Here is a 13,291-nt window from a genome sequence, read left to right as displayed (position 1 = left end):
AGCATTTTTACTGAACCGCCCTTTCCCCCAGCCAATCAGGTATGTTCTTTTCAATCCATTAAGATTTAAGATATTTTGAGCCTGTCCTTTCTTAGACTTAGTTTCTACAGACAGCAAAATTCCAATCTTCTTAATCTGAGGTTACATGTTAGGTTAATTCTTGTACCCTCTTATTTCATATCTCTGATGCCACCCAGGTATGCTTGTTTGCCCCCAGCTGGGTGTGTGGGGGGTGGGAACGGAGAAAGACATTTTGCCTCAGAAGATAATGGACTTGGCATTAGGTTCCAAACTAATTGCTGACATCAACTTTCTGTTTCCCTTTACACCAACGTACATGCCAGATGGAACAAAGGTTAGAAATGATGACTCAAGCTATCATTGTGCTAGGAGAAAACACAGGAAACAAATTTATGATCTCTGAGTAACAAAGTTCTTCTTTAGTATGACACAAAATCCTGAAGCTGTAAAATAAAAGCACATGAAAAAAAATACAATTCCACATGGAGAAAAACCACCTTAAGCAAACTCAAAAGAACTCCAACAAACTGAAAGACTTTTGCAATGCATGTTATGTACAAAGGCCTGCTTTGTAAATGTATCAAGAGTTTCGATGAATCTATAGAAAGAAACTTCACAATAGAAAAAGGAAGAGAAAGACATGAACAGAATTCCCAAAACAGGAAGTACAAATGGGTCTTTGTAGCAATCATGCTTCTAGCTTCTGGAACGTTGACGCTTTAGCACCGCCCTAAGTGCCTATACTGGATACACCTTGTTCTAGACAACCTGATAATATCCCTGAGTCACCTCGCCTTGGCCTCCTGCCTACCTTATCACCTCCTCTTCCGCCCATTGAAAGGAGTCCTCCTCCACAGGGCACACTTTTCAAATGGAAACCAACTAACCCAGAGTCCACACCCTCAGCCATCTCCTTTATCAGTCTCCCACACTCAGACCACCGTACAACTGCCCTAATCATCCCAATGCCAGGTGCCACACAAGCAGGGACATCCTCTGCCCCAGAGCCTGCTGATATTATTCACACTAGCCAATCCTAAGGCTGGATGCTCTGCCTTACCTATTCCTTCCAGAGGAAACCCCAGTAACGTCTCTTGTCCACAGTTCCTTCCTCTGCCTCTGCCACCTGACCAACTCTGGTGCTTCCCTGTGTAGCTCCTCTATGGCATGACTTGCCTCTTTCTCTTATGAACTGTGAGTAATAGCCTATCATTTCAATGTCGGTTGTCTCCTGATCTGTTGGCCTTTCTATACCTCACATTTTCTATTGATACATTATATTTTAAAATAGCCTTAAACATATGAAAAGAAGCTTAGTCCACTCACTTTAAGATAAATGTAAATAAAACCTCTGATGAGATAACAATTGCCCCCCATTCAGAGTGACAAAGGTCAAAAAGTGAGATGGCAGGCATTACTGATATGAGTAAAGAGACACTCATTTATTATTGGTGGAAACAAATTATTACAACATCTAGGGAGAGCACTTTGGCAATAAATACACAATTTTAAAAATCACAAATTCATAATCCAGCAATTCCACTATGGATATATAGTCAAAAGAATTGCAAACAGGATCTCAAAGAGATATTTGTACACCATGTTTGTAACAGCATTTTCTTAATAGCCAAGAGGTGGAAGCCACCCAACTGTCCATCAATAGATGAGTAGACAAACAAAACGTGACATATACATACCATGAAATATTATTCAGTCTTAAAGATATCACAAGCTTGGAGGTAGAGCAACTGCCAATTCTTTTCTGTCCCTGATTTTCAACTCTCTTCTGACTCCCTCTTGCCACTGATCACAGCCTGATCAGAGAGCAGAATTTTTCTGACAACAGCCAGATTCCTGGCCAGGATCAATCTTCTGTTTTTTCATTTAGAAGGTGCCCAGTGTAAGGATATCCAACATGGAAACTTGTTTTCTCTTACCCTGAACTTAGCTGCAGTGTATGATTTTTTTTTACTGAATTTAGGAGTGTTAATCTACTTTGCAAAGTGGAACATGGCTTGTATTCTTATAATCCTAATATAAATTTTTAATGTCTGTAAATAGGCATGAGCTATGTCAATAACGCAAATGTTTAAGTATGTCCCTGGCATGTCCCAAGGTCTCCTTCCATACTGGGAAGGTTTTTAAATTTCCACCTATTGTCAGAGTAAAAAAAAGAGAAAGCTTTCTGGGAAAAATGGAACCTATCTGTATTGTTTAATAAATTATCAGTCTGTTTAAAGTTTCTTGACAGCCAAAAAAATCTTTAAAAATTATTCTTGCAAGACTGCCTGGATGTCTGAAGGAAAAGTGAAAACACGCCAACAATAGCAACTTGTAGAAAGATTTTTAAGAATAATTTTAGTAGTTTTTTCATGTACATCCTCTAAGAACAGCTATTAGTGAGGTGTGATACCTAAGAAAAGGACAGGGAAACTTAGGGGAAAGATTTAAATAGAGTGTTAAATATTTATCTCTATTTTTCTATTAATATACAGTTTACTTTGAAAGTCAATTTGTAAAATCCTAAAATAGTAGTGTTTAGATGTGTGAATGTCAAATGAAATGTGTGCTAAGGTAGGAGACAGGAGACTGCGTCCCTTGCCTGCCTCTCCATCTGCCCAGCTGCATCCTAAGGCAAGTCTCAATCTTTCAGCACCTTTAAGATGGAAATAATGATATCCAAATTCCTATTTCTTATGTAATAATTAAAAGAATTAAATTACATTCTTGAAACTATTTTAACTTGAGGATGGGATCTTATATTTTCATCTTTGTAACCAGTTACTCGATTAATTAATTCATGTATGAAAGAAATAAAAACTGTTTTCATTTTTGAAAAACACATTCTATTTTATTACAGATTTTCTCAAGAAACTCTAAGAAGGTCCAGTATGGAAAATGAAGGGAGCTTTAGTAGCATGAGAGAAATACCAATATTTCCAGTAATTCATTTAACATTTTTTAAATTAAAAATTCCAAAATTTATTTTATTGTTACCAGCCTTAAGAGAACAAAATGTATGAAAAATAAAAACGTCTCTCTTGGACATACAAATACCTAGTAAAAGAGATAATTTTTAAAGTAGGGAATTAGGTAAATGATGGCAATATCTTTTTATAAGTACACCATGGTAGTTCTGTTAAATATGCTAAGAAGCAATCTGAATACTATCAAGAACCTATTACGTCTGTATCTTTAGCCCAGAGACTTCCCTGGAAGCTGGAGATCCACATACTGGATTTTGGGCATTCCCCTCAGACCTGTTGCTTCTCAATTCTGTCACTTAGAGTACCAGAATCCAGCCACTTCCCTAAATCAGAAATCCAAGCACCAATTTAGACTCTTAACTCTGCCTCACAGCTACCCGCCCCCACCCATTCAGACACCAAGCCCAGCATTTCAGGCTTCTTTAGTACCTCTCCTGTATTTACCCACTCTTTCCACATTGCCGCTATCTTGGGTCTTTCATCACACCTTGTCTTGGTTACTGAAATGGCATTCTAATTGGTAATGTGGCAGGAATGGAAAAGAGGTAAATTCAATAGTTATTTAAGAGAGAGAACCAACAGAAAGTACAAGAGGAGAGCTGAGTTTGAGAGAATAATGAATTTAGTTCTGAGCCTGTTTAGTTTGAGATACCTCGGGGCCATCCAGGTGAAGATATTCCAAGTATGTGCATATGTGGGTGTGGGCAGAGCTTAAGAATAGAAAAGTAGGTCTCTTCCAGTCTCTTTGTGTCTGAGTCCATTTTTGTTTTTTACATTCCACATATAAGTGAAATCATATGGTATTTGTCTTCTGTAGGGGATAAAGAGGCACAAAATCTCAATTATATATTAGTCGAGGGAATGAAAGTATAGCAGAGAGAATATAGTCAATAGTAGTGTAACATCTTTCTATGTTGTTAAATGTCAAATCACTATATTGTATAGAATATTATATATCAACTATACTTCAGTTTTAAAAAATACCAGGAACCAAAAAAAAAAAAAAAAAAAAGTAGGTTCACTGTGGACGCTATAGGTATGGATGAAATACCCACTCTCACGTCCTACAACCTTCAAAATGCTTTTTCCTGATCATCTCATCCCACAGTAATTTTTCCTTCCACTCAATTCTAGTAATACTGTTTGCAACTTCCAGGTTCACATCACAGCCTTTTGTTGATACTTAACATTTCAAGTTATTATTCCCAAGTTGAGCTTCAAAAGAAGGGCAACATTTTATATGTTTTATGCCTATGAATGTGCATGGTATATAGCACTAAGCAGCACACAGAGGGTGCTCAAAACAAAGGAATATTGTTGAGGGATAATTTTGATTTTAGTAGCTCTAATACTACTAATAAAAAACATCTCTTAGCACAGAGCCTGGCACACAGTGGGTGCTGAATTAGTATCTGTTTAATAGATTAAGATGTAATGTCTCCCAGTACTCTTCAAAACCTTGATTTCTCAATTCTTTTCAAACCTGACATGTAACTAAAACTTGGACACAAATATATTTATTACTCATTTTCTAAGAAGTCCAACAATTCATAGTTTTATATACAACATGTTTCAGTGAAAAGGCCACAGAGCAACTGCCTAATCCATCTTCGTCTACTCACCCACGGCACTCACACACCTCCACACTCTGCCCTCATAGTTCAGCATTCCACACTGACTCACACTTTTCCTTCCTCAGTGTTTCCCTCCAGTGTTCATACTGCCCCTTCACACCCCCAAAAGCTCCTGTGCTACCTTTTCTCCAATTGTCGGCTAAGTCAGTTCAAAGACTTAACAAAGATTGGCACAAGAATTATTTTGAGGAAATGAAGAGAAGGGAGGAGGCTTAAGCAAGATCATTTCATGTTTTAATTTGACTCTGGGCATTAAGACAAAAGTGGCTTTATGGCTTCCAAGTCTTGGAAAAGTCCAACATCCGATACACTGACATTTGACACCTGAAGTCACACTTATAAATCAGTGCTACTTTACATAGCCACATACAGATACAGATAGAAGAAGAAACCCTAACTTGGGGTATACTGTGAAAGCTACAACTTTTTAAACCTGGATGTGCAACAGGTTTAGTTTTAACACAATGCTTTGAAAAAAGAGACAAACTATTTGTTGAAAGAATGTTTGTTTATACTAAATATTTACTACTGGTTTCTGCGCAAGGTCTTCAGCCACGTGCATAGGATACAAGTAAAATAACACATGGTCCTTGCCATCGTATTGGATGAAGAGTTATATATGGCCCATATCCTATCAAGGGTGTATGATAGTATAATCTTTTTGGAAAGCCATCTGAAGGTATCTACTATAGCTGAATATCACCCTAGACTATGTCAAGACTATAATAACCCCACTCCTAAGTATAAGGCATACACAAGAATGATCAGGGTAATTTATTGATAACCATCCAAAACAGGAAACAACACAAATTTCTAAACAGAATAGAATGGACAAGCAAATTATAGTATATTTACACAAAAGGACACTGTACAGCAATAAAAAAGAATCAAACAACTGCCACATGCAGTGTTATGAATGATTACAGGTACAATGATGAGCAAAAGAAGACAGACACAAAGGAAAACTCACTGTATGATTCCATTTATAGGCTGTTTAAGAAGAGACAAAACTAACGATAAGCATTACAAACAAAATATACAAAACAAATATTAGTGATAAGTCAGAATAGAGGTTAACTTTAGTGGGAGCAATGGCCGGGAAAATTCTCAAGGGACACCTCCTGGGCTGCAGGAAATATATCTTAATCTGAGTGGGAATATGGCAGGAATGGAGAAGAGATAAATCCAAGAGATATTTAAAAGAGACACTTATCTCTCAGACTGACAAAGAAAACACAGGAGGAGAATTAGAATTGGGAGAAGAATGATGAATTTAGTTGTGAATATGTTGGTTATAGTCACAGGCAAACATTCACTGAGTTGTACACTGAGTATTTGTGAGCTTTACTGTATATATTATACCCTAATAAAAAAAAATTTAATAAAAATAAGATCAGGATCAAATTTTTATGGGACAAGAAAAATCTACAGAGTGCCAGGACTCATTGTTAGGCCATGATGCCTGAGTTGGGAAGCAGGTGTCCAGCATTAACCTCACTGTCACTGATGGAAACCATGTGGCTTAGTTCCCAAGCACCACTCTGAACTTTCATTCCAAAGTGTGAATTAACATAGTATAGTTCCTGCATTAGGTCTTATTGCTTAATATGATCATAATGTCAAGGGGAATTCCAAATTTTTTGTGCAAGATGCTATATGAGAAAATGTGTAAAAAATTTTGTTAATTTTTTAATGACCTACAAAGGGACAAAGATAGCCTACAAATGTAAGAGTTCAGAGATTGAAGAAATAACTGTAAGCTGGCTGCTCAGGCAGATTTTCTGGAAGGACATGAGGATTTGTGGACAACCATGACCTTGTATCATGCTTTGTGAATATGCACCAGTTTCTTAGGATCTGAATATGAGAAAGTCCCTGTAAGGGGAATAACACAAACAGATCAGGAGAGTCTAATTATTAGATGGCAAAATAATCTGGGCCCAAATTGTAGAGTGTTGGGAATACCATACTGACTACATTCTACCGGCAATACTAGGTGAGGGCATGACATGCATGTTTTACAGCTCAGTAGTGTTGGGACAGTTGTGTGACTAGCATTAATGACATCAAATGCTGTAAGCAGCTTCTGGTTCTCTCACTGTGATGCCAAGTATCTGGACCTTTTGAATTGGATTTCTGACTGCTTTCTTTCAGTTGCCATCTAAAGTGTTGCTGTTCTTCAGATACAGCTTCTGTTTAGACAACTGAAGGAGGAGAGATTATATAAAGTAGGTTAAAAAATGTGCAAGACTCATAAATCTTAAAGGAATGTTCAAAAGAATTAAAAAATATAGCTATAGATGTAATAGGAACAATTTTAGTGGTGATTATTATGAAAATTAAGTTGTCTGAAGCCAATAATTCATTCTGCAGGTTTTGCTGGCTTCAAGAACAGTTTTTATGCAGTAAAATTACTGATGTAATTACTAATGTACTTTTACACTAGTCAAAGGGGTACACAAGACAGCTCTTTGATAGTGAGGTATTCACTTTATTAGGGGTTGGTGATACCCAATGGTTAATAACTATAATTTATACAAACTTGTATTTTGAGAGGTTCTTGAAATATTTAATAAATTGCAACATTGAAGATCAATCTGCAGGGGAATTTGTCTTAAGTTCTCCTTGGAATTAACAAAACAAACCTTTTATGCTTATCTCTGGCTTAGAAAATTGACTATAATTTTTATTGTTAGCATAACCTTTGGTAGAAATAAACTCCAGTTCAGCCTTAATTTTTATTTGAAAGAATTAATGAGTAGTTGTGTAAAAGTAGAACTCCTATTGCAAAGTTAGACATATGATGGATTTTAGTAGAAATAGAGAGCCCTGATCATTTAAAAATGTTAAAATATATGTATGTGTGTGTGTATGCATGTATATACATGAATATGTATATATGTACATGTGTGTGTGTGTGTATATATATATATAATGAAAACTCAACAGTAGTTGCAGCAGTTGTTTAAAATATTTACACCAACGAAATATTTGGGTGGGGATTTGGTTTTATTTCTTGGTTTTAAACAAACTCTGCTTTTGCTCAAAGACTTTTTTAGATTATTTTTATTATGACCTTATCAAAGTTCTTAGATGTTTTATTCAGTTATGTTCACATAAAATTAAGAGTCAAGAATGCAAATGTCCTCTAAACTATTTTCTGAAGTGCAGCTTCCAAGCATGACAAGGTAGCAGTTGCATATATGGTTGGTTATTACTTAAAAAATAATATGGGTATTTCCTAAATGTTCATCTTGTGTTTCTTAAAATCAGACAAAAATTGTATTGCCCTTTTTTGCTCCTCTGCTAACTGAAAACAGCAGCTTTCAGTGTTCTACTACACTTAGTTAGGTAAGTGTATATTCTTTCTATCCTATAAGACATCTTTTATCTTTGTTTTATGGGAAGTAAATGAAGTATATTCAGTAATGAAAGAAACTTCTTTCATTTACAACCCATAGAATGTACTTAACCAACGGCATATATTTAAATACTTATGATGCTTTAAAAGTATGAGAATATACACTACTACATTAGCCCAGAATTATATGATAAGCTTTTGAAAGAGAAGGTAGGAACTATTTTATTTTAAAATGCTTCAAATTGTACATACTGCCTACAGGTTACATGTAATAAATTATTTTGATAATATTATATTCATCTGAATTTTTATAAAGAGAATTATTCAGGTCCTACTATAGTAATATATAGAGAGAAATATACCTCATGCAGACAAATGAAAGCTGGAGTTGTAGCTAAATCAGCAAACCGCTCATCTCGGATATTAATTGTGGGCACTGCAACATAAATGGCCCCTTCTTGATCCTTCTCATCTTTCTCTTCTTCCTCTTGTTCTGTGTCTGTGGTACTGTCTTCCATTTTTCAAAATTCTAAAATAAAATCATTCCGTATTCAGCTATTTAGGATGTCTTTACAAACTAGAATTAATGGGACATAAAAGCAAGCAAAATTCAACTAGAGTAAGTTATTTTCCAGTGAAATTATAGGTCAGGAAAGTCAGCTATAAATATGTTATCAAGAGGCTGCTTTGTTTTAAAGACTCTCTCGCAACACACAGATCAATAATTCTAATTTTAAAAAGTAAACTATTATTACATTAACTGAAAAAAAATTATATAGCCAGAAAGTAAGCTTCATGCGGGCAGGGAAGGAATTTTGTTTACTGAGCATTGGCACACTCAATTACTATTAATTGACTGCAAAATAAATGTAAAGTTCACCCTTAAAACAGAACACAGAGTTAATTAAAATCATTTTTGAAAGAATGAAAACCAACACCCCATGGTGCCCCAGATAGCCTGAGGCCTGCATCTGTGTACCAGGCTACCAGCCTAATTGCCCGATACCTGCACTGCCTGCTATGGCCACAGCTCGGGCCTGTGCTTGTGTGCACTGCCACCTGGCCTCTCTCTGCTTCTCATGTGCCTGCTCAATTGTCATACCAGACTTCACTTTCAAAACATAAGCTCAAAAAAAAAAACCCCTAAAGAATCCACTCCAAAACTACTACATCTAATATCTGAATTCAGCAAAGTTGTGGGATACAAAATTAATACACAGAAATCTGTTGCATTCCTATATACTAACAATGAACTAGCAGAAAGAGAAATCAGGAAAACAATTCCATTCACAATTGCTTCAAAAAGAATAAAATACCTAGGAATAAACCTAACCAAGGAAGTGAAAGACCTATACCCTGAAAACTACAAGACACTCTTAAGAGAAATTAAAAAGGACACTAATAAATGGAAATTCATCCCATGCTCTTGGCTAGGAAGAATTAATATTGTCAAAATGGCCATCCTGCCTAAAGCAGTCTACAAATTCAGTGCAATCCCTATCAAAATACCTATAGCATTCTTCAATGAACTAGAGCAAATGGTTCTAAATTCATATGGAACCACAAAAGACCCCGAATACCCAAAGCAATCCTGAGAAGGAAGAATACAGCTGGGGGAATTACACTCCCTGACTTCAAGTTCTACTACAAAGCCACAGTAATCAAGACAATTTGGTACTGGCACAAGAAAAGACCCATAGACCAGTGGAACAGAATAGAGAGCCCAGACATAAACCAAAGCATATATGCTCAATTAATATATGATAAAGGAGCCATGGACCAATGGGGAAATGACAGCCTCTTCAACAGCTGGTGTTGACAAGACTGGACAGCTACATGTAAGAGAATGAAAGTGGATTATTGTCTAACCCCATACACAAAAGTAAACTTGAAATGGATCAAACACCTGAATATAAGTCATGAAACCATAAAACTCTTAGAAAAAAAATAGACAAAAATCTCTTGGACATAAACACAAGCAACTTCTTCATGAACATATCTCCCTGGGCAAGGGAAACAAAAGCAAAATGAACAAGTGGGACTATATCAAACTAAAAAGCTTCTGTACAGCAAAGGACACCATCAATAGAACAAAAAGACATCCTACAGTATGGGAGAATACATTCATAAATGACATATCGATAAGGGGTTGACATCCAAATTATATAAAGAGCTCACACACCTCAACAAACAAAAAGCAAATAAGCCAATTGAAAAATGAGCAGAGGAGCTGAACAGACAGTTCTCCAAAGAAGAAATTCAGATGGCCAACAGGCACATGAAAAGATGCTCCACATTCCTAATCATCAGAGAAATGCAAATTAAAACCACAATGAGATATCACCTCACACCAGTTAGGATGGCCACCATCCAAAAGACAAACAACAACAAATGTTGGTGAGGATCTGGAGAAAGGGGAACCCTCCTACACTGTTGGTGGGAATGTAAACTAGTTCAACCATTATGGAAAGCAGTATGGAGGTTTCTCAAAAAACTCTAAATAGAAATACCATTTGACCCAGGAATTCCACTCTTAGGAATTTACCTTAAGAATGCAGCAGCCCAGTTTCAAAAAGACATATGCACCCCTATGTTTATCACAGCACTATTTACAAGAGCCAAGAAATGGAAGCAACCTAAGTGTCCATCAGTAGATGAATGGATAAAGAAGATGTGGTACATATACACAATGGAATATTATTCAGCCATAAGAAGAAAACAAATCCTACCATTTGCAACAACATGGATGGAGCTAGAAGGTATTATGTTCAGTGAAATAAGCCAGGTGGAGAAAAACAAGTATCAAATGATTTCACTCATCTGTGGAGTATAAGAACAAAGAGAAAACTGAAGGAACAAAACAGCAGCAGACTCACAGAACCCAAGAATGGACTAACAGTTACCAAAGGGAAAGGGACTGTGGAGGATGGGTGGGAAGGGAGGGATAAGGGGGAAAAAGGGGCATTACGATTAGCACACATAATGTAGTGGGCAGGGGACACGAGAAAGGCAGTATATACAGAGAAGACAAGTAATGATTCTACAGCATCTTACTATGCTGGACAGTGACTGTAATGGGGTATGTGAGGGGGACTTGATAATAGGGGGAGTCTAGTAACCATAATGTTCAAGTAATTGTATATTAACAATATCAAAATAAAACAAACAAAACATAAGCTAAAAAATAAAATTATTAAGGATTTCAAGATGTGACACCGGAGCATTAAACCAAGTGCATGGCCCTTCTGAAAATGGGTCCCTATGTGACTGCCCAGGTCATACACTTAGGAAGCCAGCTCTGTATACAGTCCTTGATTTGCTCCTGTATTCAAGAGCACCCAGAGCAGTTTCTAAAAGGACTCTGTCTTGGCTTCTAAGGTCTCTCTCAGTCCATTTTGGTGGCAATCTGATGGCTACCCTTCCAAGAGAAACCTGCAAAGAGGCCTCCATTGCATAAGAGTATGCCAGTCTAATCATCAGTTCTTTTTCTCTCTGACATATATGGATCTGTGCTCAACAGTAGGGTATACCTGCACCCTTCTCTTGCCAGAGAAGATAATGCCAACTGTTATAATTTTAAAGTCTGGGTCTTCTGTTGAACATGTACTGTCTCTCATATTTTATCAGATAAGCTACTCCTTGATGACAGGGGTCTCCATTCTTTTAATATGGAAAGCATGTTCTGTAATATGAATCCAGAAGGCTTGGAAGGCTCTGGTTCCTGAATTTATTAGTCAAGTGGTCACATTAAGTCTCTTTCCTCCTCTCTAAAATGGAAGTAACAGTGACTAATTTTTCTGTTTCATAAAGAACATATGTAGATTAAATGTGATAATGCTTCTGGACTTTTAGTTTCACTCTATCTCTAATTTTCTGTGATAGCCATAAATTCATAAAGATACACATACACTTATCTTCCTCTTCCTGCTATAAAATCCATCAGGAACCACCAATATTTGGTTGTCTTTCTTTATGTGATATTAATAGCCATTGACATTGTTTGGAGTGTCTCTCCTTTAAGATACACAAATTATTTTTCAGTGCCATATGGCAGTTTTTAAAGAACCTATTATTATTAAGGCACTATAACACTTTACATTTGGCAAGTAATCACAGTCTATTTTGTAAATCTTCAAGGAGCTGGGAGTGGTTTGGTTATATATGTAGATTTATTTCTGTTAATAAGCTAAAATATGTATGTTCAGTCACTTCATGGATAAAAAACATTAAGACTATCCCAGAAAAATATTTCCTCCAGAACATTAGAGCATACTTGTTATTTTTAGCTTTTTAAGAAGTATTTCAAATATAAACAAAAATAGTGGAATGGTGTAATGAATCCTCAATTACTCATCAACCAGCTTCAGTAAATATCAACTTATTAGCAATTTTGTTTATCTAAAGCTTTCTACTTCCGCTCTCCACTCTCCCTATTATTTGGAAGCAAAGCATAGACACTTAGACTTGGCAGTATATCCCGAAGAACTCCATAATAATATGCAGAGATAGTCCTCATTCCATTTTACAGCTGCATAGCACTTCTTTGCAGGAATGTGCCACAAGATATTCAAACAATTGCCAATTTATAAACATATGGAATATTTCCAGTTTTCTGCTATTACAGTTTTGGAAAGCATAGTACACCTATTTATTTAAAATATATTTTAAAGGCTCTTGGAATCTATATAATCAAGATGGCATTTACTTTAAAACTTAAGTTCAGGCAGTCCTCTCAAAGCCCTGCACCTTTAAATATGGATCAGCTTTCCTAGGCAACAAAAGAAGGGCACTATGCCGAACTGTAAAATTCCTCACTCTGCTGATGTTCTCAGTCTCTATTACCTTGAAAACATTCGAAATATTTTTAAGCAGATAAAACATTTTACCTAGGGAAGCAACTCAAAGAGAGTATATCAGAGTTCCGATAGACATTATATTGTCTGATAAACTTTGACCCTGAGAAAAGAAAGGGAGAGTAGGAAAGTAAGAAAACATGATAGAGGCAAATACAAAAGTCTCATGTTGATTAAAACCTAAACACTAATTTATCTAATGGTTACTAGACTCCCCCTGCTAAGACTTAAGTAGATAGCAGTTTAAGAGATAAAATAATCCAGGATTTGTTAATATAGGGTTGCAATGCCCACCTTATTAATATTACCGTGCTGCAGGCAATATGGCTAATCGACAGCTATAAATAAAACCATGGAATAAAATGTATTCTCAGTCGATATAAACAAGAGCATATTTATAAGATATTTTAAATTCTCAGTGTAGGAAACACTACA

General features: G+C 36.1%; 1 protein-coding gene across 1 annotated transcript in view; it reads right to left on the bottom strand.

Annotated features, from left to right (window-relative positions):
• CCDC146 (coiled-coil domain containing 146) overlaps nucleotides 1-11,011 on the bottom strand; it is a 116,665-nt gene extending 105,654 nt beyond the window's left edge. The window contains exon 1 of the mRNA XM_057504431.1: nucleotides 8,366-11,011. Coding sequence (XP_057360414.1) covers nucleotides 8,366-8,521 — 156 coding nt within the window. The 5' untranslated portion in view covers nucleotides 8,522-11,011. The remainder of the gene's footprint in view (nucleotides 1-8,365) is intronic.
• Nucleotides 11,012-13,291: the final 2,280 nt, after the last annotated feature.

Source organism: Manis pentadactyla, chromosome 7, assembly GCF_030020395.1.
Source record: "Manis pentadactyla isolate mManPen7 chromosome 7, mManPen7.hap1, whole genome shotgun sequence".
Classification (NCBI taxonomy): Eukaryota; Metazoa; Chordata; class Mammalia; order Pholidota; family Manidae; genus Manis; species Manis pentadactyla.
The sequence above is the reverse complement of the archived record's forward strand: the minus strand, read 5'-3'. Positions and strand labels throughout refer to the sequence as shown.